The following is a 26,193-nucleotide window of genomic DNA, read 5'->3' on the forward strand; positions in this document are numbered from 1 at the left end:
GTGGGAAAATGTACGCGTACACGCATATCCTGATTTAAAATTTAATTAGATTATTGTTATCCATAAAAAAAAGGTTCTAACATAAATTTGATGCAAGGAACATCATGTAGTTGCATTCTATATGTCCACATTTTTAATTTAGTCATATAAGAGAAAATAGCTATATTCAATAAAGCACGTGCTACAGTGCCCTCCACGAGCCCTTGGCAACAGTAGTACACAATGGTTTTGAGAGGTACATTTCTCACAGCCCTGCACGTGATCAGGAATAATGATATGTATATCAGTATTATAACACATATACAGGGGGTTAAGTTCGTACCCCCTACCAAGAATTTAGATATTACGAAAAATATGATAAAGATTTGGAAATTTGGAGGGGGGACCTTCCCAAGCGTATACTGGTAGCGATCATAGCACTGAAAATATCATGATTGTTCCTGTAGATCAACTGATTCGTATAATAATTGAGTGTTCCTGAGTAAGCCTGATATGATTCACTTGCAAAGTTGAAAGTTTGTATGACTAAAACCGACAATTATTTACGTGGCTTTACGGAGTGACTGTTCTTTACGCACTTTGAATCTGGTTAGTTTACGAAAAAAAGCGCAACTAATGATAGAGGAAGAAGCTAAGTAAGCTGTGAAAAATCGGGCAATTGTATAGCATGCATAAAGACCCAATTTTTATTTAGGTAATCAAAATTAATTTTTCTAAAGTAAGTCACATGCAAATCGTGACTATTTAGCTGAATGATGTTCGAACAAGGAAATGTTTTTAGATAGAGGAAAGGCAATGTATGCATATAACCAGGAATTTATTTGGGGATGGGGGATATTTCAAGGGTCGATAAAAATTTTATATGAAAATTGCCAGAATCTTGATATTTCATGGAACTACGTACGTGCTTGAGGAAATGGGAGTTTGTCAATTGCAAAATTATATTTATATATAATTATTTTAGTATAGCTTACACTAAATTTTACACTTATTTTATACATATAAAGCATAAAATCTTAGACATGAAATTACTTGTCTGTGAGAACAGTTTCGAGTCCTGGTCTCGCAAGTTATTTAGTTTGAAACGGGGGTCAGTGGCGTGACTCTGTAAGCTTAGCCAGAGTCAACACAGTGCTAAATGGGTAATGTATGGATCTTATTTATGTATATATTTTTTATACGTATTTTGTTGGTGCTTGGATTTTTGTTATTAAAATTAGTGATGTTCCCAGTTACAGTACAAAAGGACAGCGAAATTGAAATGTGATTCTTTAAAATAGGTGGAGAATCACGTAACCATACATATCTTAAGAGATTATAAAAATTGATGATTCAGTTTTTAAGGATTTTAGTTTCAGTTTGCACTTGCAATTTTTCAGTTTGCAGCTATGCAGTGTTTGGCAGTATAGGGTACCAAATGTAGAAAAAACGTTGGGTAAAATCAGCGAAAAAAAAAAGCTAAATAAATAATATTTTGTCTAGATGTTGATCACCAATATAAGACTGGTGAGATTTGAGTTTACATTTCGTTATTCCGGGGCCAAGATGCCAAGAGACCTGTCGCATTCTTTTCTAGAAGTTATCCAGCTGAAAGAGATGACCTTCCAAGATTGCATTGAAACTGATCTGAGAGGTGACATTTTGTCATCATTACACAAATTACAGCTATTTCCAAAAAAATTATTTTTGGAAATAGCAAGTACACAAATTACACAAATTACAGCTATTTCCAAAAAATTATTTTTGGAAATAGCAAGTACACAAATTACACAAATTACAGCTATTTCCAAAAAAATTATTTTTGGAAATAGCAAGTACACAAATTACACAAATTACAGCTATTTCCAAAAAAATTATTTTTGGAAATAGCAAGTACACAAATTACACAAATTACAGCTATTTCCAAAAAAATTATTTTTGGAAAAAATAATTTTTTTGGATTAATGTTACAAAAGATTAATTTTTGTAACAGTCCAAAAAATAGTTACAAACACGAATTTCGAAGAAAGTTTTCGTCTAGATTTGTAATATATTTTACTCTGGAACAATATTTTGTTCTGGGAGCTTGTTTCTAGATGAAAATATTCACAAATTTTGCATATCAATCGTTTGTTCCACTTTCAGTGCTATATTTTAATTCAACAGTGGATTAAAAAAAAACATGTTTAAAATTACGGAACGACTATTAAAAAAAATCAATGTAATTGGTGGCTAATTAACGCACCCAACACTGTTCCCTTTTTTAATAATACCCTGGCCCTCCCCAACGGTAGGAACTCTAACCAAAATACGCAGCAATGATTCTTTGAAAAGGACGAGTCCAAGGGACTTGAGCAAAACGCTCTTGCTGTGGCTATTCCTGTTGATTTAATTTAAAGAAAATGCTTAAAAAAGAGGAAACTGGCTTGAGCTTTGAAAAAGGCCGGCGATTCACCACTGAAAATACGATATTTGCATTGCGTTTCAAAAATAAACTTGTTATATTTCTATATTACCAATAATAAGAAAAGCTAATGCAATAAATTTAAGCCAATGGCGCCAATTCCCGAAACGAAGGGGGGGGGGCTTGGAACGTACTAATTTCCGAATTATTTTTAAATGAAAACAAAAATGAGTAATTTTTTCAATCGGAATACCGGAAAAAGATTCGTAGAACGTACTAATTTCTGATTTATTTTTAAATGAACACACAAAAAAGAGGAATTTTTAAAATTGGAATACCGGAAAAAGACATTTTTCAAAACCAAGGAGTTGGGGAATCAAGGGGGCCATATGCACCCCCTCCCATTAACGTCAGTAATTTGAGCATATAAGCCTTGGAAATTCAGAAAAGACCAATACTATATAACGACAATTATCGCAATTAATATCTATATTTTTCTATTTCAAAAAATTAAAATTTTGAACAAATTAATGTGGTTTTAGTAAATGAAAGAAAGATTTTCAACACATTAATGTGGTTTTAGTAAATGCAAGTAGAACGACATGTGGAAGTAGGTCTATCGTGTCAACGATTAAATTTAGCCCATGCAGTTCTGCCAATAAACTGACAATTTGTCATACAAAAACACATCATAAAGACAATTAATCAGACCAACAGTAATTTTATGATGTATACTTTCATTGTTGAATTATTGGCATGTCCAACTACCCGTGAATAATTTTTTTTATAGCCCTTCTGCTACATTCATAAGACATGGCAGTCAAATAATATTAAACATTGTAAGAAATATAAAAAGAAATTCATATACAAATGCAAATACTTTACAAAAAATAAATTAAAATAGTGCAAATCCTTACACCAATGCTCTTTAGACGTTTAAATACTTCCAAAAACAATTTTGAAAACCTAAATATATTTAACTACATTTATAGTTAAATATATTTATAGCCCAGATGGCTAGGACACGTTTGCTGAAGAAGGATGACAGATTGCCAAATATCGTACTTTTCAGCCATCTATCTAAGGTCAAACGATAAACAGAAAGTCCCCGAACCGAATGCGGTGGGAAGAGGTCGCAAGAAAGGATTTAAAGGAAACTAGAACTTCTTGGTAGGTGTAACAAGGGAAGCTTTGAATAGATTGGGATGGAGACAGGGCCGTAATTTTGTCAAAATACTGTGGGGGGGGGGCAAAATGTGAGCCATTTTTTCCAAATCAAGCAAAAATGACAGTAAAAACTAAAAAAAAACAATCCATTTGGTAACATGAAGGTACTATTTAGTACTTTAAAACTACTATCAAGGTACTTTACAGTACTATACAAAGGTAGCTTATAGTATTATAAAGGTAAATATGTACTAAAAAACTAATATGTTTCTGTTGATGCTTGAATGATGCAAGTTTATCTTAGTTTTGACAAGATTTTGGAAGAAACTAAATTTCAGCTGGGTGGGGAGGCAAACAAAGGTTTGTGAGGGGCGGTCGCCCTCCCCCTCCGCACCATAGTAAATTACGCGCCTGATGAGGGAGGATCTTGCGCATTTGTGTTGGTCTCAACTGGCTTGAAGCTGAAGTGAATTGTTAGCAGTTGTAGTAAACAGTTGCAGCAACAGCAAACTTGTATTCCGTATACGATGCCATGTCTAAAACAGCATTATCGTTAAAACCATCAATTAGAAGTAACTTGAAAATTTCAAATCACTAAATTTAAGGTGCTAGCTTGGTGTTTGCTTTAAATATCACCAGGGCCATAACTAGGATTTTTTCAGGAGGGGAGTACAAAATAAAATTTTAGAACGCATCAAAAATTTGTTTATGTGCTTTTTGTTATGTTTTTTTGCGAGTTTAGCCAAACACTTCAGGGGAAGTAACCCTCTCAACCCCCCCCCCTGAATACGGCCTTTGCAAGTACATTAGCGGCTTGCATCCTCTCAAAGGTTCCTATAGTGTTATGGATATCCCCATGAACGGTGAAAAGGTTGTATACTATTTTCAAAAAAGCTGCTTTCATCGGGAGACACTAGGTTTAAAGGGTACTAGTTACTACTACTAAAACAATCAAATAATTGAGTTTCCAGGAAAATGAGTTTTCAGGAAAATGGAAAATGAGGAAAATGAATCAACATTACCACTAGGCTCAACGCTATGAGAACCTGAATAAGGAACGTCTCAGGTTCTCACTTCCCAATCGCTTCTTTGCGATTTTTTGTTTTATCAGGAAAGTACACATGAATCCATTTTGGGGAGAGGTAACATTTATTGGGAGCACTGGTGGATTCAGGGGGGCTGGGGGGAACACCAAAAACAAGAAGGACAATAGGGAATTTCTCAAGACAGTGGGAAACAAATTAGAATGAATATTTCAGCCCTATGTCTAAGGGCCATCCTCAGCAATACATAGATATATAAGAAAAATAAACTTACAACAGGATAAAATTAATAAAACTAAAATGATTTTTTTTTTCAAAACAGTCCCCGCATCCTTACCTCAGCGAAGTTCAACCAGGACTGATAAATAAATTGTGATGAAACGAGGCAATTCATTCGAAATATTTATTCTAATTTGTTTCTCACTGTCTTGAGAAATTCCCAATTGTTCTTCTGGTTTTTGACGTTTGTGATGGAAAGGCAGTGTGATCTTCGTCGCTATTTATGGGATCAGTGGGACCATGGGCCCCAAGATTTTTTCTGATGCCCTCTTATCTTTTTTTTTTTTTTTTTTTTTTTTTTAGAATATACTTGTCAATTTGGTCAATTATTGGCACCTTTGTCTCATTGAGCCCCTCTCAAGATTTTGCTCATTGGCATCCTTGTCATATTGGGCCTCACCCAAGATTTTGCTCTAGATCCACCCCTGATTGGGAGGGGGTTTTGAGAAAAAAGAGAGGAGTCATTCGGATTTAGACGTAAAACTATTGAGAAACTCGTAAAAAAGACTAAGATTTTGAGGAAGGGGAGAATGGCAAAGGTGGCCTCCATTTCGTATGCACCAGAACTAGTACATAACAAATCAAGTCTACAAGCATGACTAGGTACACGAAGGATTAGAGAGATTTGACAAAACGGGTGAAAAGTAGAGAAATTATGTTCCAAAATATTGCACCAAAAATATCGAAATAGGTAAAAAAAAACACAATCTAACTGATTTGAGGACATTAAGTCCTGAATTAGCTCATTACTAATGAAAATACTGTTTTTCTTTTTTGATTGAGGCCTGGAATAAAATAAGCAAGTTCAAACCAACATTTTGATAAAAACATCAAGATAGATTTTTTACAGACCCCCCCACCGCTATAGCCTTGATAGAGCCAAATTTCACATATATTTGATCTGTCTGTCCCTCCCCCCCCCAAAAAAAAAAGTTGTCTTTCCGATGCAGGAGTAAAAAGTTTTTTTTTTTAATTATTTTTTCTTTCAGTTATGTAACATCTAGCCTGATTAAAAGGGGTAGAGACCTAATATGAGACCAAAGAAACCCTAGAGGCTAAACAAGGATTCTAGGATTATTTTGAAATATGAAATATTGTATTTTTATTTCTTTTTGTGTCGCATTAATTTTTAGTCATATTAGATACTTCAAGTGCTTCATTGTTTATTTATGGTTATGCGCGACAAGCGAAAGCTCTCCGTGTTGTGCTAACAATAAATGAAAGTCAAAAGGTTATTCTATTATATTGCAATAATTCTCAATTCAATATTTTAAAATTATATATTTAAATATACTGCTTTAAATTTCCAAACGGGATTGAAGTGGCGTCAATTGGGAGGGGGCAGATTTTTTTCTCACCTACGGATTTTTCAAAATATTGTTTTTTCATTGAAAAATACCTTTTGGTGTTTTCATTGAAGATTTGAAAAAAATTCCCCCCTCTAGATATTGAAAACTTTTTTGAGCCTCCCTCCCCCGTCCAAATATTCGTGAATTGAAGCTACTGAAGGACTAGGCCCCATATAGCTTTCCTTTGGCTATGCAACTCAACAGTTAAATCCAATAAGGAAATACTTCAAGGAAAGTAAGTGCTCTTCTCTGGTCAAAAACACTTAAATATGGGGCACTAGGGTTGTCGACCCGTTAATGGCATGCATAGCTCATCACTCAAAAGGATACTTGATATGTGTCGGAATATCAAAAAAAGGCCTTGAGGTCCTATTTATTTGAGTACCGTTAACGAAGATGTAACATTTTAAATGACATGCAAAGTATAGTGTTAATTAATGTGCTGCAGAGGTTAACTATAAATCCGATTATTTTGTTCTTTTAACTATTAAATAGCTCTTCTGTGGCTTTAGAGTATCGGACCATTGATGTTAGGTGATTTTGGATATATTAGTGGTGAAAAATAGAGGATTTCAAAAAAAAAAAAAAAACATACCGCTCCAAATCAATTCCATTTTCTTCGTTTTCTGGGGCAAAAGGGGAGACAAATTGAAATAACGGAAATCGATCGACATCTTAAAGACTACAGGGTGTCACTCGGTGGCGTCAATTCATGAAAAATTTAAGGGGGGGGGGGACTATATTTTAATATCTAGAAAAGGGAGCAAATTTGTCATTTTTTTCGTTTTTTCCAGTGAGTGCCAAAAACGAGCGTTTTTCAAAATACTTATAAAAAAGTATTTTTCCAAATCTAGGGGAATTTAGAGGGCACAGGCTCCTCTATACCTCTGCCCAAATGACACCACTGGTGCCATTTTCACCTGAACTGATGACATAATTCCTTTCTTCTGTTTAACATGGTTGCAATGTAACATCCAACAAATAGTTGGCTGAAAGTACTGCTTCAAAATCTGGTATTGGCTGATGATGTGCATTTTTAACACAATTAATTTTATTTTTCTTGCAGTCGATATATCATTTATATATATATATATATATATATATATATTTATTATATATATATATATATATATATATATATATATATATATATATATATATATATATATATATATATATATATATATATATCTGCTGTATTGAACAGGTACAAATTAAAGGTGATACCAACTGGAAGCATTTGCTCGGATTTTTTAATTTTTAGAATTTGTATTAAAAGCTACAAAAAACAACAACAAAATGACCTTCAGATTTTGGAGGATTAATGTAATTTTAAGATTATTGAAACGAACCTATAATTCAGCAATGAAGTAAAGTATTCAGAAAAAAGAAATTTATAAATCATTCTTGTTCGTTAGTTCTTTTTACTTCATTATTTCCCAAGGATTTTTTTTATTGTATTTAAAACTAATTAAATATTTGCACCTCATAGTTTCTCCTTGTCAGTTAATTGTTTCTTGGACTAACGCACGAACACCGCTAAATAATGCGTATAAGCAACTAAAAAAACAAAAACAAGCCTACCCTCTGTTTTGCGAATTTTAGCGACAAGTATGCTGATTATGCTGGTTTGCATTGTTTTTGGTAGGCCTACTCACTTTTCATCAAGAATTGGATCATAATGCCAATTTGAAAAAAAAAAAAAAAAAAAAAAAAAAACGAAAACGACAACAACAAAATCAGTGGACTTTGGTATATAACATAGGACTATGCTTAGGCACTAGAGGAAGGGGCTGAGAGGTGATTGTTGAGCGAATATCAGACTTGGATACATGACCGTATCCAGGGGTTATCTTATTTACACCCCTGCCCCCCCCACCCCAAAAAAGAAGAAAGTATTTGACTCGTAAAAAAGTAACAAAAATGAATATAAGCAAATTCCCATTGCGTTTTCTGTGTTTTTTACTCCTCCTCCAAGCAAAAATAACCCTTCCCCCTGACTAAAAATCCTGGGTACAGCATTGTTTCGAAAGAATGTTGAATGGAGAATTGATCAAAAATACCCTTTGTTGTTTAATTCAAAAAAGCAATCTTACACCTAACTTTCAACTTTTAGCCATTTTTTCCCTCTTTCTTATCAGTTTAACTCCCCCCTCAAAAAAAAACTCTGGGAACTTTAATTTCGTGTTTTTTATTCTTGGCAGTGACACTTTTCTACATGGCTAAAAGTTATAACAAAGAAGTAGTACCATTCAATTATCAAATTAACACTATTTCCAAAAGCAATGGCCGCTACCATGATACAGTTATGCACCTCTCTGGTGGGGCAAAAAAGGTCAAATATTGTCCTAAGGTACATACGAAATTTGCTGATTTTTGACTGCATTATTTTTTTGTACTTATTTCTCATCAATGGTTCAAATTGCGAAGCGATGACGAAAAAAACCCAAGATTCTAGTTTGCAATTACTCATTGTCAGTAGGAAACACCATAAAATACTAAGAACAACAAGGCCGTATCCACAGGGGGATTAGGGGGTTTGAACCATCTCCCCCCAAAATGTTTGTCCGAATCGTCAAAACGTAACAAAATGAATATAAACACATTTTAATCGGCTTTTAAGTTTTGTAGCCCCCCTCCTCCCGAAAAAATACTTTTGTAAAACCCCCATCCCCCCAAAAAAATTATGGGCGCAGCCCTGAAGAACAACATTAAACAATTAAAAAAAAAACTCAATTATATCATCTTAAAAACGCTTCACTTTACTATGCCGGCCCCCTCCCTTAATATGCAAATATATAGTGCAAATTATACAATATCCATACATTTTCCGTTTTTGATTTCTTCAATGTTGCTTCTTTGCCGGGAAATCTATTTGAAGAAGAGAACGACGTATGATAAAATGCACGGATAATCTATAATTTGGGCTATATATTTGCATATTAGGGGAGGGGGAGACAAAGCAGAAGAACTTTTAGGAATGATATAAAAACAAGTATTTTAGAATCTTAAAAATTGTTTACAGAATTTTATAGTGTTTCCACTGACAATGAGTAACTGTAAACAAGGACTGATGGCCCAAAGAGTGGGAGGGGGGAGGGGCTGGGATACAACAAAAACTGTAGCAAATATTATGTTTGGAAAGAGGGCTAAAGTGGATTCGAATGGTACTGCTAAAAAAAAGTATTCCCGTTTTGCCGAAACCATAGGCGTTTTCATTTTTTCGTACGTAATTATTGTACGCACGTACACATATCATTACGTTTGCATTTCCCGTGTTTATTGTCAATTTTGTCCCGTAACCTATTTATCGTCAACATTAATTTCTCTTTATAAGTTCCTTAAAGCCAGGATTCATACTTTAACTAACTCAACGTAGCCAAGGGCTTTCCAAATGGAGTTTGGGATGTTGAATAAAACAAACTCAACATTTCTTTATTGTTCTTCTTTGCTTGTCATCTTTGATTCTTCTTTGTTACAATGTAAACTATATTTGCTTAATTAATATCAGTAAACAAGTGCCATGTCCCGCAAGCAGCTTAATAGTAAAACACCAACCAAAACCCCACTGATTAGTGTTTCAGACCTCCCGACCCCAAACATAAAAATAAAAGTAGAAACTACAGTAGCACCCCCCCTTGCCCAAACGGATTGATTTCCCAAACTGAGATCCATAGTAAGACTGTGGCCTTAATTAAAAAAATTAGGGGGGGGGCAACAGATTTTCAGTATCTTAATGGGGGGAGATGATAATTTGTCCTTTTCAGTAAAAATACCCAGTATAAGGCATTTTTCAATGAACATACCCCCAAAGGTACTTTCCAAAATCCTAGGGGCACAGGATCCCCTAATTGACGCCACTAGAGCATTGTCTGGGTATCAACTCGACAAAGTAACCTAATTTTAAAGTACTGATCTAGTTTTTTTTGGCAATATAACTTAGTAAAAAATCAGCAATGAGAGAAACTTACCTTTATTCTCCAACGGTTGGGCGAAGCAAACCAATTTAATCTTTAATACAACTAAAACATGAACATCCAAGACTGCCTCTATCTACTATCTTGCACTAATCAACTATTGCCGCAAAGTAAACTAATCTTAAATCCAGCATCCCCATGTTGATCATTCCGTTTTTTTTTGCAACTCGAACACAACCCGCCAATGAGAGACACGAGAAATTTTTCTTGCAGCACAACGTTTAAACTGCGGTTCCGATTTGGTTGAATGATTGAGTGGCGGTCGTAATCAAATGAAATGACCAATTCTCGTTTTTATTTCTATCATGGTTCTATGTTGCAGCGATAGCTGAAACATAGTAAAGAACGAACGACGACCCATAGTAACCAAAATTTTAAAAATAAGTTACAAAACTGTCCATGAAAAAAAAAATGTCATTTGCTGCTTAATCAGTAACAATGATTATTATTTAAATCGATTTTAATGGTGAAATTTTGTTTTGAAAAAAAAATTACAGGAATTTTTAAAAAGAATTCCCCCGTAAAAGGCGTCGGACCAAAACTAAAAGTACACTACTGGAATCGCCATTGTAGAAAATCTTGTACAAAAAACTTACAACTCCCCACTTTGAACAAGAGCTAAGAACTCATATGGCACTTGTGACGAGGCAAGAAGAGCTAAGAGCCATGAGCTCATATGGTATGCGCTCTAACAATATTCTAAGAATCAATAGATTGATTTAAAAGGAAAATCAGAGGCCTAATGCCGGTCAGGATTTAAAATAAGAGCTCTGAGTCACAATGACCTTCTAAATATCAAAATTTATTAAGATCCGATCACCCACTCGTAAGTTATAAATACCTAATTTTTCCTCTCCCTTTAGCCCCCCAGATGCTTGAATCTGGGAAAACGACTTTATCAAGTCAATATGTGCAGCTCCCTGATACGCCTACCATTTTTCATCGTCCTAGCACGCCCAGAAGCACCAAACTCGCCAAATCACTGAACCCCTCCCCTAACTCCCCCAAAGAGAGCGAATCCAGCACGGTTACTTCAATTACGTAGCAAGGACATTTGCTTATTCTATCCACCAAGCTTCATCCCGATTCTCCACTCCAAGCGTTTTCCAAGATTTCCCCCTCCAACTCCCCCCAATGTCAAAAGATCTGGTCGGGATTTGAAATAAGAGCTCTGAGACATAAATTCCTTCTAAATATCTAATTTCATTAAGATCCGGTCACCCGTTCTTAAGTTAAAGTTACCTCAATTTTTCTATTTTTTCCAAATTAACACCCCCCAGCTCCTCCAAAGAGAACGGATCCGTTCCAATTATAACAATCACGTATCTAAAGCTTGTGCTTATTCTTCCCATCAAGTTTCATCCGATACCTCCACTCTCAGCGTTTTTCAAGATTTCTGTTTCCCTCCTCCAACCCCCTATGTCCCCGGATCCAATTCGAGTCGAAAATGGAGCATCTGAGACATATGATCCTTCTAAATGTATCAAGTTTCATCAAGATCCGATCACCTATTCGTGAGATAAAAATACGAATTTAAAATTAGAGCTTTAAAGCACAAGATCCTTCTAAATATCAAATTTCATTAAGACCTGGTCACCCTTTCGTAAGTTACAAATACCTCATTTTTCCGAATTACCCCCCCCCCCCACCCGAACTCCACCAAAGAGAGCAGATCCGGTCCGGTTATGTCAGTCACGTATCTTAGACAGGCTTTTATTCTTCCCATCCAGTTTCATCCTGATCTCTCCGCTTTAAGTATTTTCTAAGATTTCCGCCCCCCCCAATGACACTGGATCCGGTTGAGATTTAAAATAAGAGATCTGAGTTACGAGGTCCTTCTAAATATGAAGTTTCATGAAGATCCGATCACTCCTTCGTAAGTTAAAAATACGTCCTTTTTTCTAATTTTTCAGAATTAACCCTCTCCCAATAGAACGGATTCGTTCCAATTATTTCAATCACATATCTAAGACCTCTGCTTATTTTTCCCACCGATTTTCATCCCGATCCCTCCAATTTCAGCGTTTTCAATGATTTTAGGTTCCCCCCAACTCCCCCCAATGTCACCAGATCCGGTCGGGATTTAAAATAAGAGCTTTGAGACACTATATCCTTCTAAATATCAAATTTCATAGAGATCCGATCACCCGTTCGTAAGTTAGAAATACCTCATTTTTTCTATTTTTCAGAATCAATCCCCCCCAACTACCCCAAAGAGAGCGGATCCGTTTCGGTTATGTCAATCATGTAACTAAGACTTGTGCTTGTTTTTCTCACCAAGTTTCATCCCGATCCCTCCACTCTAAGTGTTTTCAAAGATTTTAGGTTTCCCCCTCCCCCCCAATATACCAGATCCGGTCGGACTTTAAAATAACAGCTCTGAGACACGATATCCTTCTAAACATCAAATTTCATTAACATCTGATCAACCGTTCGTAAGTTAATAATACTTCATTTTTTCTATTGTTTCCGAATTAACCGGCCCCCCACTCTCCCCTCAAATGGTCAAATCGGGAAAACGACTATTTCTAATTTAATCTAGTCCGGTCCCTGATACGCCTGCCAAATTTCATTGTCCTAGCTTACCTGAAAGTGCTTAAAGTAGCAAAACCGGGACCGACAGACAGACAGACCGATAGAATTTGCGATTGCTATATGTCACTTGGTTAATACCAAGCGCCATAAAAACAACGAAATTCACTTTTTTGCAATGGTAGCACTGATGGTTCCATTACAACTGAACCCCGTGCAACTGAAACCTCGTGCATCTGACCTCAGGTGCAATTGAACCCTCATGCAGCTGAACCCCCGAACAGCTAAACCACATTCAAGTGAACCCTCATACAACTCAACCCCGTGTAACCCAAAGGTTTGACTGAATCCTGGTATAACTCAGCGCCCGTTTAGTTCAACCCCCGTGCAACTAAACCCTCGTTTAAAGACAAAGTCGCCGTTAATGCGGTTTTAGGATGGACAGTTTTTATTTCAATTCATCTTAATAATAAAGGTTTATTGCGGAAACAAATTTATGGGAATCTTTAAAAAGAGCTGGAAACTGCTGAGTAACCCTTTTTCTTTTTTCTCTTCATCAAGATTATAGTTTTGTCATCGATATTATAAAACACCTTAACCGTGTTTTTTTTATGCATTTGTGCTGCCCCAGCCTTGCAAGCTCTGCTCTCTGTTGGGGCATAATACTGTTTTTGTATATTTTTAATTTGAATTAATAAATATTGATTGATTGATTAAGGCCCCAAATTGCGATTATTGTCATTTCTTGAGTATAAGGGCTTAAAACCATTAGAGATCTATCTCTGAAATCTCGATGATCGGAAACCCTCAAACGGGTGTTTAAAATCCCCTCTTCAGTATTCAGCCCCCCCCAGGTGACCTTTAAAAGTGTAAAATAAAATTTTTTTGCAAAAAACTACCAAGTCAAAAAATTGATTGAAATATAAAGCAGATTATTTTCATTTCAATACTAAAATAAATTACGACACATTCTAGGGAATTACTCAAAAGTACTTGATACCCTAACGTATCTTCTTTTTTTCCAGCACTAGCGGGTCACTGGAACATCGTAGGGGGTAACCACCCAAGGTTTTCGGAATTAGCATTTTATTTCCTCCATCTTATTAAAACAGCTCCTGGTTGGTTTTATTCGGAATGACCCAAACAAAATGCTGTTAATTAAGTTCAAAAATCGTACTGAGTATAAAACCGGACCGAATAAAGGGAACCGGGTATATAATGAGAATTTTCACTTGCTCCTTAATTGAAAAAGCCAATAGTTTGCAGTAAAACCAAAAAGTAATTTATCTGGCGGTAATTTTGGAGTTAGACCCATTCCTGAAGCTTCCTTTCAATTTGGGAAAGTTCTGGGGTTACCTAAATGGGTAATATAAGTTAGGAGTTGTTAACCAAGCTAGAATCAAATTTTGAGATTGTAATCAGCACCAGTTCAATATTATTCTTGGGCCTTGAGTGATTTAAAGTGAGAGGGTTGATTTAAACGCGGAGGGGTTGATTTGAACGGGGGTTAAGTTCAGTTAAATGAGATTGAGTTGCATGTGGGTTCACTTAAACAAGGGTTGACCTAAACGTTGTTCAGTTGCATTATGGTTCAGTTACACGAGGGTTAAGTTACACGCACACCAGTACTGATGTGTCCTTTTTTATTAGCTTTTTTTCTTCGTTGATATCTTGGCATTGGAACATCATAGAGAGCTGTTTAAGGGTTCCTTTACAAAACAATTTTTATATCTAATCACTTTTCATAAATACAACATGATAACGCCGTCATAAAGTGCCATATGGCACCCTAAAAGTGCAATTTGGGCGACCTTCCTGGAGTGCAAAGGTTGGATATGGCACTGATACATCATAGATAGCTGTTTAAAGGTTCATTTAAAAGCTAATTTTCATGTCTAATGGCTTTTTATAAATTCAACTTGATACCGCTATCATAAAGTGCCATAGGGCACCATTTACTTTGTTTTTTTTTCAGTTTATTTTAATGAAACTACCGAAAAAACACCCTTTCCATTGAAAAGACTCCAAAAAAGGTATTCATCAAAATCGCATTTTTATGTCTTTCTGAAAGAAAACGTGAACGAAACAAAACGTGTAAAAAACCAACAGAAAAAAAAACAAATCAAAACCAAAATTTAAAGAATTAGAAACTGAAAACCAGTCGACGCATAAAACCAACAATAAATATATTAGGAGAATTAAAAAGTTAAAAGCCAAAAACCTTAATCTCAAAAGCGAACCGCTCACAAACATCTACGATTAGCAAAAAAAAAATTATCGTGCAATAATAGGTAAAATCTTAGAGAGAGATATATGTGTTTCTGGACCTGTTTAACCGTGATATAACATCGACTTTTTGACCTTCCTATGAAACTCAAGGTCTTTGGAACATATAAATGAATTGCTTAAAATTCTGTATCTTATGTGCTTTTTTAACGAGGGGTCGTCACTAACGAGGGTTCAGTCACTACAATTTTAAAGCGATTCTCAAAAGTTGTTGGCCAGCCATATGATGGCTCAATTAGGTACAGTATACCATGGGAATAGTAAATAACAAATACCCCTCCCCTATTAGATTTTGAAAAATATACTTTGTGTCCTCCCATTTTCAAAAATTGACACCACTGGATGCGAGAAGGGAAAAGGATAATTAGAAAAAACAACGTAGACGGAAATCATACAAATTAATCATAAATACACATTTCAATAGAATTCCAAAAAAAACAGCTTTTCTGAGGGAAGTAAAGAGAAAATTTGAAACTTAAAACGATCAAAAATTATTACTTTCCTTTTGCGCAAAAGACATTACCAACTTAGTTATTGTGATTGCTCACAATGTGATCTTTCTGTCTCTTTTATTATCTGTTCTGATGTTTCCACCGCTATCCTTTTTTTATTCGCCCTTGCATGTTTTTAAACATTTTCCCTTCCTACCTTGTTGCATGGTCTGTTTTTACTTTTTGTTTTATTCCAGCGAACTTTTATTTTTTATTCCAAATGTGCATGTAATTGTGGAGTTTCAATTACCTGTTCTAGTGTTTCACATATAAATTTTTCTTATGCGGCTCATAAGCTTGAAGATAAGATGTTATTATTAACGTCATTATTCCTACTGTTTAAAGAGGCAACGTTTCTAATAAATTTGACTTTGCTGTAGATTTGCAGTTTACCTGATGTCACCTGACATCAGGTGAAAATCATCTTCTATATTATTCATCTCCATATTACCGGATGCCGCTAGTTCTATACTATTTCAGATACTGATTCTTCACAGGCCAAAGAGCCTTTGGGGGAATGTTTAATGTAATTTTTGTGCATTTCACGAAGAATAAATCTTATCAATCTTATCGATTCATCAGGTGTCCCCAACATTCTGTAGTGGTCAAAATTCTCATCCCCCCTGGCCATTGAATACTGGGAATCAGCGATGGTTAGTAGACGAAAAACCTGTGAGCTTGATCAAAGGAGTTAAATTTTCAAAATAACACAAACTTTGACAACATTGAGTTCTTTCACTGATTCTACCAAAAACTTTAGCACACTATACAATCAAATGCAACAACTATATCCAAAACTGCTTGTTTCCACTTAATTGTTTAATATTTGCTCCAAATCCAAAAATACTTGACTTTACTCACTTGACTTAAAGCTCTTGTTTGGAAGCGTCGCTATCGCAGAGAAATCAGACGTCAGCGCTATCAGTCTTCTCAGGAGGGGTCTGTCGTGGGCAAGGGGAGTTTCGTTGGGGTCGATGTTTCGGGAGTTGAGTCGACCATGTCGTTGACTGGTGCATAGTCTTCCTCTGGGAGGCTTCCAACCATTAGCAGTTGGGTGAAAGTCAAAGATGAGTTGGATGAGAGTTTAGAGGAAGACCAAGTAGATGGCCTTACTAACACAGTGAGGGAGACACTAGCTGTCGGAACAGAGGTGATAATTAGAAGGGAAGAATTTCCTGCAGTTCTGGAAGAGTTTCAAGGTTCCGTAATCCTGTCAAACTATCTGACGCGTTCTATTTTTCGAATCAACCACCTGGGTTTCATCTAGATGGCATCCACCCTCAACCTCTGAATCTAAGTCATGGGTCATGTCTCTAACAAGTTGCTACCGAATACCATTTAACGAATAACGTTTACGACCGAGTAACATTTGCTACTGAAGCAGAGACTAAGAGCAGATTCTATCCAGATTTATTAAGGCTTTGAAACCCAAGGTTGATGACAAATTATTGGACAAATGTTAGCCGAAAAGAGAACTTAAAGTTTAAATAACCTGAAGTTTAAATAAACTAGCCAGGATCTTCAGAAATATATAATGGAAAATCTAAGCATAGTATGGCCCTCTATCACCCCACCATAGGTAACTCTAGCTGACTTGGGCACCATATATAGAAATAACTTTCTTTTCTTACCCCACTGGAAGGCGCAGGTGATCAAAGGAATTCCCGTATAAATTTAACTTAGCATCAATGAACCAAATTTCCATTACTGAGAATCAAACAAGAATTAGAACAATGCATTTTCTAAAAATCGATAACCAATTAGTATCTGTTTTTAGGGCAGATACGAATTATGATAAAAAGTTGTTGGCACCAGATATATGTATATTTGGTGAAATGATGTCTATTTTAGGCTGTCCACTACCCTAAATCCCCTTGTATACTACCAAGGCCGGATTTAAAGCTTGGAAGCTTCTAGGCCCAAGCGTTTTTGCCATATCTTTTTACGAGATCTTCGGGGAAATCCTCGAAAATTTTGGGATGGTGGAAGAGCTGAACAGAACGTTACTGATGCGCCAAAAGTAATGAAAGAGAGTGGTGATACCGAACTCTCCGCTGCCATTCTTGGGAGGCATCTGACAGTTTATAAGTGGCCACGGAATTCTTGTGTTATTTTAAAATCACTTTTCTGTAAATAGACAGCACGGTGGCGGAGTGCACCTGGCACTTTGACCATAAATCACATCAGTCCAGTTTTTGTTAAGGAAAAAAGTCACTCAGTAATGATTTATGGCACCCCCTGGCATTTGTGCACCCCTAGGCCCGAACCCATTGGTAAATCCTGGCCTGTATACTGATCAAAAACCTGTAATTAAAAATGAATTTCTCAGAGCAGCGGCGGTACAAGGGATAAACTTCTGACTATTCAACTAAATAATACAAAAACAAAGTTGACTAACAGTTTTACCAATGAAAAATACCGAATATCGTATAATAAAAGATACAGAATATGGAACAGAAAAACTGTCGTTAACTAGCAAATGACTATTATTTACGTTCCAGTTCACTAAATAATAAAAATAATTTGGTTAATTTTTTTGTACTATAAGTACAATACCTTTTCCTAACCATGGTCATATAAGGGATAGAACTTGAAATTACCAGCTATTTTGGGACGAGAATAATAAAAATTAATTCATCCTAGTTAATGATAATTGACAGATGGAACGCACCTACAATATATGTCATCCTTTAATATGAGTAAAATTGGTAACCAATTATTCCATGATATAGGCATCAAAAACTGCCTAATTAACGAGCAATAGGGCTTCGATGTATTACTTATTAATTTTTTTATTTTCCCCAGACCACTTCATATGGAAGGAGATATCGTAAAAACTTTGGAGGGGGCTCATTCGATTGGAAGTTGAAGGAACTATTGACACTTTAAAAGTAAAAGTGATTGCAGGGGAGCCAGACTTCCTCGCACGCCCCTTTTATCTGCCCTCCACCAAAGACATCCGGTCAAATTCTTTAGACGGCCAGTTGTTCAAAAATAGTAGAAAAGTCGAGTAACTATGCCTTCAGGCGTGAAATAACCCCTACAGCCCTTGGGGCAACGGCTTTAAGTTATGCAAGTTGCCCATTGTTTATATATAGGTTTCGTTATAGGGAAAGGGCGTCATGTCTGATCATACATCTCTAAAAAGGCTAAAGGTATTAGGGTGAAACTTTCCCAGAATATTGAGGCAGTTGTAGAATAAATGAAAACCCACTATCCGCATCAGGTTGTAAAGCAGCGTATCAATAATATCTCAGGAACAGTTTAGGGTATTAAGTTGAAATTTAGGGTATGTTAAGAGGATATTGAACTGAAAAAAAATTATGCGTAGATTACTTCTACTATTACGACTACACAACTATTGCACTGAATCAAAAGAGTCTGCGTGCATCCAGGTTGTTAAAATGGCGTCGACGCAATATCTCACGATCGAACTGGGGTATAAAGTCGACACTTTCAAGGAAAGTTGAAGGAGTTGTCAAACTAAGTCACAAGACGTCAAAAAGCGTCAGTGCAATATCCCAGTAATGGCTAAGCTTGTTACGCTGAAACTTTCAGGAACTGTTGTTGAGGATGTTGAACTAAATCACAAGACACTATGTGCATCCAAGGTTGACAAACCGGCGCATCTGCAATATCTCGGGAATGGCTAAGGGTATTTAGTTAGAGCTTTCTGGGCATGTTGGACTAAATCAAATGACACTATGTACATTCAGGTTGTCAAATGGACACATTTGCAGCATCTCAGAAATGGCTAAGGGTATTTAGTTCAAACTTCCGGGGCAGTTTGAACTAAATTGCATGATACTTTTTGTATTCAGATGGCAAAAAGGGCGTAACTGCAATATATTATTAACGGCTAAGGGTAAAAAATAAAAATTTCAGGGCATGTTGAACTAAATCAGAAGACTCTGTGTGCATTCAAGGTTGTCAAAAGGGTGTATCAGCGATATATCAAGAACGACTAACGTAATTCAGTTGAAACTATCAGGCATATTACGATGGATGGCCGATTAATATTTGTCTATATTCAATGTTGTAACATAATGGTGGTTAGAACGGCTTTAGCATTGCAAACCCCAAAGATTATGCAGATTTCTAATCCATTGATTGAATTATAGTCCATGCATCCATCAAAACCGAGGTTCTATAGTAAAACCATCATTAAAACTTGTCCGAAATATAAATAGCAAGCCGAAATCTTGATTCTTAAGGAGAAAAACTGGAAAAAGCCTTACAAACAGTCAATTTATTAACAAACAAGAAATTATGTGAATTAAAACTGAACAGAAATTAATTTAAAGACCCCACCGTCATTTGCACTTTACTAAAAACAAGGTACATTTTAGCATTTTCACATTTTTAGAGTTAATGATTCCAAAATTGTGAGGTTTTCAGAATGAATATCAATACACGTTAAACTGTCAATCTACATTTCTTTAATTCTTTCCAGTAATCTTGGTTATTATGGAGATTTTCTTCTTTTTTTGCTGCTGACATTATGACTAATAAAAACACACAGCTCGAAATCAAAATTATTTTTAGTAAAGCGCAAATGACGTCCTTCTCTTAGAAGACATAGGGGGCGTTAGCCCTACTCCTGTTTGTGGTAGTTTGTGTTCGTTTTAAGTTTGGTTTGATTGTGACGTATTTGTGATTTTGATGGGATGTATATTGATCGTTTTTCACTTGAAATACAATTTGTCTTTATTTCTGCTCGTCTTATGTTTAATACAGCTTTTTAATTTTCTTATAAAACTTTTTTGTGGAAAATTTTTGAAAATTAATTTTCAGAAAAGATCGACAACTCACACCCCCTTCATAGGTTCATGGTGATTTTGGTGATTTAAAATAGCCATTATTTTCCCTATATAGAACTAGACGTCTTGAAAGAAAAAAAAATAGAAATTAGCTAAGACATAACCATTTTAAAGAAATAAAAAGGTAAAATATATATTTTAAAACAGTAAAAATCGAAATTTTCCATGAGGGAATTCTCCAGGGAGGAATTTCTCCTGTTTTTCATAGCCAAAAGGCAAAGACAACCTAGAAAATGACGGTAAAATCAAAAAAAAAAAAAAAAGAAAAAACTATGAAGAGATTTGTTTATTCTTGAGGATTTACCAAAAATAAAATTACTATCAATGCGTCAATTAGATTAAATGTATTCTGTAATATACTTGAAATATTATATATCCCAAGTAAAAAAAATATAAGTAAGCGTTTCAGGAACAAATCTCACAAAGTTCATTTCTATAATTTGAGGCTTTAGTATCAAATTACTTGATCGACTTCTTAATTGATCAAATCGAAAACAGCAATGAGTTTTCCGCGGGGGGGGGATTTCCCAGAAAAATTTCCTGTGGGAGAGGGGGATATTAAGGAGAATTGTCCGTCGGAGAATTTTTCAAATATTTTTAAATTTATAAATACGATCTTTATTTTATACGCAGGGGGATTTTTAGCAGGGAGAGGAAGAGTTTTCCGCAGAGAAATTTTCCAGGGAAAGATTTTCCTTGAATATCCTTTCTTTTGAGATCGCAGTATTTGACGGGCGGCGTTCCATTGCGAAGAGATCGCCGCAACGCGCGACAGGTAAGCCCGTTTATCAATAAATCTGAATTTTTTATAAATAAAATCTTTATAAAAATTCATATATTTTTATTTTGAAACACAACTTCTATATGTTACCCATGACTGGGACACGATTGTCATCAAATCTTTATCTTAAACAGATTTTATTTAAAAAAAATGCAACTACAGTATTTACAAAAACTTAGTACCATCATTTTTACAATTATCTCCAAAAATTCATAAGAAGTTGCAGCACAGAAATCCAGAGTTTATTCTAAAGGAAACCAAATACATGGGGGGATTTAAAAAGGCCATAAACTGCACCTTCAACAATTAATGATCTGCGACTGAAGACCACAAATGGCTGTGACTGCATCCATAGGGCTTGGAATGCTAGAAAATACTTCCTCAACTGGAAAAGAGAACAAAAAATGAAATATTTATTATTTAGTGCCTCCAAAGCAAAGCAAAGCAAAAAAACAAAAAACAAAAAAAACAACAACAAGAAAACTGGTCTACATCGGTAAGTTATTAGTAAAGTTTTAGGTTAGTCAATACTTCCACAGCTTTATTTAATATATTTAATTTTGAAAATGAATTGAGAAATTAATTATCTCTAAATTTCCAACCTAGCTATTTAGAGGCCGAATCCAGTAAGTACTAAAAAAAGTAATGAAAAAAGATAAATTACAGGTTTTACTTCTATCTTACAATTATCTGGGGATTTTTTGGACTTTGTCAACACTGAATATGCTTAAATTCACTTTAGTATGGGCATGTTTCAATTAACTTAGTAAATCATTATGAATATTCTAAAGAAGCTTTTTTCCCCTTTTTGGTACCAAGCTTCACTTTTAGGAAACACCTGAAGTATTTTGTCAATCAAGTCAATCACATATTTAAAAAAATAACATTAAAAAATTAAATAAATATGATGAAAAAAATCGAATAAATGTTTAATATATAAAAACTCCGAAAGACTAACTAAAACACGAAATTTAGCTATTTCAAAGGGAAGAGAACTCTGCTAGATTTGACAGCTGCTTACACCATCGACTGAGGGATTGGTTGATAAAAGGAAACTATTGAACATACTGGACATGAAAAGGAAACTCTGCTTTATTTGACAGCTGCTTACACCAATGATCAATGACTGTGGGATTGGTTGATAAAAAGAAAACTAGTGAACATGAAAAGGAAACTCTGCTAGATTTGACAGCTGCTTACACCAACGACTGAGGGATTGGTTGATAAAAGGAAACTATTGAACATGAAAAGGAAACTCTGCTAGATTTGACAGCTGCTTACACCAACGACTGAGGGATTGGTTGATAAAAGGAAACTATTGAACATACTGGACATGAAAAGGAAACTCTGCTTTATTTGACAGCTGCTTACACCAATGATCAATGACTGTGGGATTGGTTGATAAAAAGAAAACTACTGAACATGAAAAGGAAACTCTGCTAGATTTGACAGCTGCTTACACCAACGACTCAAGGATTGGTTGACAAAAGGAAACTATTGAACATGAAAAGGAAACTCTGCTAGATTTTACAGCTGCTTACACCAACGACTCAAGGATTGGTTGATAAAAGGAAACTATTGAACATGAAAAGGAAACTCTGCTAGATTTTACAGCTGCTTACACCAACGACTGAGGGATTGGTTGATAAAAGGAAACTATTGAACATGAAAAGGAAACTTTGCTGGATTTGACACCTGCTTACACCAACGACTGAGGGATTGGTTGATAAAAGGAAACTATTGAACATGAAAAGGAAACTTTGCTGGATTTGACAGCTGCTTACACCAACGACTGAGGGATTGGTTGATAAAAGGAAACTATTGAACATGAAAAGGAAACTCTGCTAGATTTTACAGCTGCTTACACCAACGACTGAGGGATTGGTTGATAAAAGGAAACTATTGAACATGAAAAGGAAACTTTGCTGGATTTGACAGCTGCTTACACCAACGACTGAGGGATTGGTTGATAAAAGGAAACTATTGAACATACTGGACATGAAAAGGAAACTCTGCTAGACTTGACAGCTGCTTACACCAATGATCAATGACTGTGGGATTGGTTGATAAAAAGAAAACTACTGAACAAGAAAAGGACACTATGCTAGATTTGACAGCTGCTTATACCAATGACCAATGACTGTGGGATTGGTTGATATAAAGGAAACTACTGAACATGAAAAGGAAACTCTACTTAGCTTAGTATTAAAAAAAGGGAAAGAGAGAAAAAGAGAAAGAGAGAGAGAGAGAGAGAGAGAGAGAGAGAGAGAGAGAGAGAGAGAGAGAGAGAGAGAGAGAGAGAGAGAGGGTTCACACCAAGGAAATCCACACATTCTTGAGCTTTTTTTGCATCACTAATTTTTTTCTCCTCGTGTTTCTTTGACATCTGCTCTAACAAAAATGAAGATTCTTGCAGAACACCCACTTCTTCTTTCAAAAACTCTTCGTACTCTACATGATGAATCTCTCCAATGAAGTTCTTTAAGTCTTCATCAACAATGGGTGGGAGTGGAATTGGGTCGTTTTTTGCTTTTTGCAGTTCCCTGTAAAAGAAATGAATATTGACTTCTATATATCTACCTCAAAATATGTCGAAGTTTTTGCAGCTAAAGATTATTGTTTACAAGCATAGACCTCCATAGAAATATAGAGACCACAAATCTCCGGCAATATTTCTGCGAAACATATTCGTATAACATATTCAGTCGCTTCAAAGCATCGCTTCAGCAATATATTTTCAGTCACCTCAAAGCATCACTTCCACGAAATATTTTCATTCGCTTTAAAGCATCACTTCCGCCAAAAGTTTTCAGTCGCTTCAAAGCATCGCATCCGCGAAACATTTTCGGTCGCCTCAAAAACATGTTGACGGTACTCTTCCAGGATATTGTGTAGAAATTCCCTATGTACTCCTTATCATGCTCAAGTTAATGTGAACATGTAGTCACTCCCTAGCTCACAGTGAGCACAAGGAGGTAAGCACTAGCACACGGAAGTAACCGGACGGTTACCTCCATCCGGAGCTTCTAGGTATGGATATTTCGTAACCTGAAAGGGAAATTGTTCTGCTGCTCGAAAACTCATTCCAAGAAAGTTTAGCTAAGATTCGTCTTTTCCTAGGTCTTGACAAGGTGATTCCCAGGACTTGCACTTAGTCTCAAGCCAAGCTAGATTCTTTTTTCTTCTTTTATTGAAGACTAAGTTACAGATTTATCTATGGATCAGTTAAAAATAAAAAAATTGAAAGAATAAAAATCGAGAATGGGGTTTGTTAAGGCCAACGATATTACCTTTTAAGCTTATAAGGTGAGTGCTGTATAAGAGTCATTTCTTTTATTTATATATTAATTGAAAAAAATAAAGTTCTTGAAATTTAATTTATATATTAAATTTTCGCGCCCAATAGAATTGCAATGGATAAATTATTTTATTTTGTTTTAAAACATATAGATAAAAGACTTCATAAATTTGCTTTATATAAAAACATTGTCTGCATTTGTAATATCTTAAGCATAAAATTAGGTTAAGTGCATGTTTTTTTGGTCAAATTCGGGTGAAAACATTTTGCGACTATATTTCAGTTATACGGTTTTATTATTCTGTGAACCGTATCTATTGCAATTAGTTATTGATTGGCTTGTGGTTTTTAAGAGTGCGAATTTGATAGATTAGTTAAAAATGTAATTGTGTCCTTTTTGACGTTAAAAAATGTGTACACATTATAAGATTCTCCAGCTTGTTCTAAATATGCCCATTAAAAAAAATTATCAATGGAAATAAATAGCTGAGACGTAGGTAATTAATAACAAAACCATGAATCACGTCAAAAAGAAGCAGAAGGACTATTTGAAAAAAATGGGCCACGCCAAAAGAGCCATAGGTCGCTCCAAAAATAAGTAGAGGGACTACTTATAAATAATGGGCAACGCCATCAAAACCATTGGTCATGCCAAAAAGAAACAGATGGGGCATTTATAAAAAATGGGCCAAGATAACAAAATCATGGGTCGCGCCAAAAGGAATAGAGGGACTATTTGTAAAAAAAAATGGCCCACAGCAAAGGGACTATTTGTAAAAAAAGGGCACATAAGCAAAACCACGGGCCACGCCAAAAAGAAGGAAATGCGCAATTTGAAAAGATGGGCCAAATCAACAAAACCATGGTTCACGCCAAAAAGAAACAGAGGGACTATTTCTAAAAAATCTTGTGACTCAAGACATTTCGTTTTTAATTGCTTAAAACTTCACAAAGGAGAACGAATCGAGTGGGCTTTAACGTTTCGTTCTTATGCTGATTCCTGATACACAAGAAAACCAATCAGATTTTTCCTAAAAGCGGGGCTATTTGTCTCCCCACAAGCCTCCCTTTGTGACATATGCTCATGGGATAATGTAATTAGCTACTGAAAATGCGTCACAAACATAAGCAATAAAATTAAAACACACTTTCTACCACAGAATTATAGGGAAATAGTCTCTTTTATTCTATTTGTTTATATGAAATATCAACAGTACTGATACAAATAAATAGTAAAAATCAAAATGGTTGGGGTCGCTAGTTTTCAAGATTCAAAGTAGTGAAACCCATAGGCCTATATATTGGCGGTATTTCTGATGACCCCTGACAGATAATATCCGGCAATTTCATCATTTGTTTTTTTTTTATTCTTTTTTTTTAACTCAACTTAAAACTGAATATTCTCTTTGGCAAGGTTTATGTTATCTTATTTTCTCTTTTATCTACACTCATCTACAATTGTATCTATAAACATTTACAAACAAGCTCTTGACTATTCCACAGATGGTGCGTCGGTTTTGACTATTTTCACTTTACATTTAGCAATCATGCTGGGGTGTGTCCCTATTCAACTGTATGTTTGTTGAAGCTCCAGTAAAGAAGGCCGTACTTGTCGGTTATATAATATACATTATACAATTTCGATCGCGAATGATGCGAACATGACCCAAGAAACTGGTCAAGCAACTTCTTTATGCCACACAATTAGCTTTGGTTTGGTAGCTAAATAAATTGTAGCTATATTTTATTTAAGTATTTAGTTTGAATTTTGGTTTGGTTTACGCAAA

The 26,193-nt window shown here is 35.3% G+C and overlaps 2 protein-coding genes across 9 annotated transcripts in view; both read right to left on the reverse strand.

Annotated features, from left to right (window-relative positions):
• LOC136037285 (uncharacterized) overlaps window positions 1–10,333 on the reverse strand; it is an 85,051-nt gene extending 74,718 nt beyond the window's left edge. Inside the window, exon 1 of the mRNA XM_065719919.1 lies at window positions 10,193–10,333. The gene's annotated coding sequence lies outside the window, so the exon portion shown is untranslated. The remainder of the gene's footprint in view (window positions 1–10,192) is intronic.
• Window positions 10,334–21,228: 10,895 nt separating this feature from the next.
• Window positions 21,229–26,193, reverse strand: part of LOC136037290 (uncharacterized) — a 75,631-nt gene continuing 70,666 nt past the window's right edge. For all 8 annotated transcript variants that reach the window (XM_065719930.1, XM_065719927.1, XM_065719926.1 and 5 more), the window contains exons 6-7: window positions 23,425–23,651; window positions 21,229–21,493 (exon numbers count right to left, since the gene is read on the reverse strand). In XM_065719930.1, coding sequence (XP_065576002.1) covers window positions 21,408–21,493; window positions 23,425–23,651 — 313 coding nt within the window. In that variant the 3' untranslated portion in view covers window positions 21,229–21,407. The remainder of the gene's footprint in view (window positions 21,494–23,424; window positions 23,652–26,193) is intronic.

The sequence above is a fragment of the Artemia franciscana genome, chromosome 16 (genome assembly GCF_032884065.1).
Source record: "Artemia franciscana chromosome 16, ASM3288406v1, whole genome shotgun sequence".
Classification (NCBI taxonomy): domain Eukaryota; kingdom Metazoa; phylum Arthropoda; class Branchiopoda; order Anostraca; family Artemiidae; genus Artemia; species Artemia franciscana.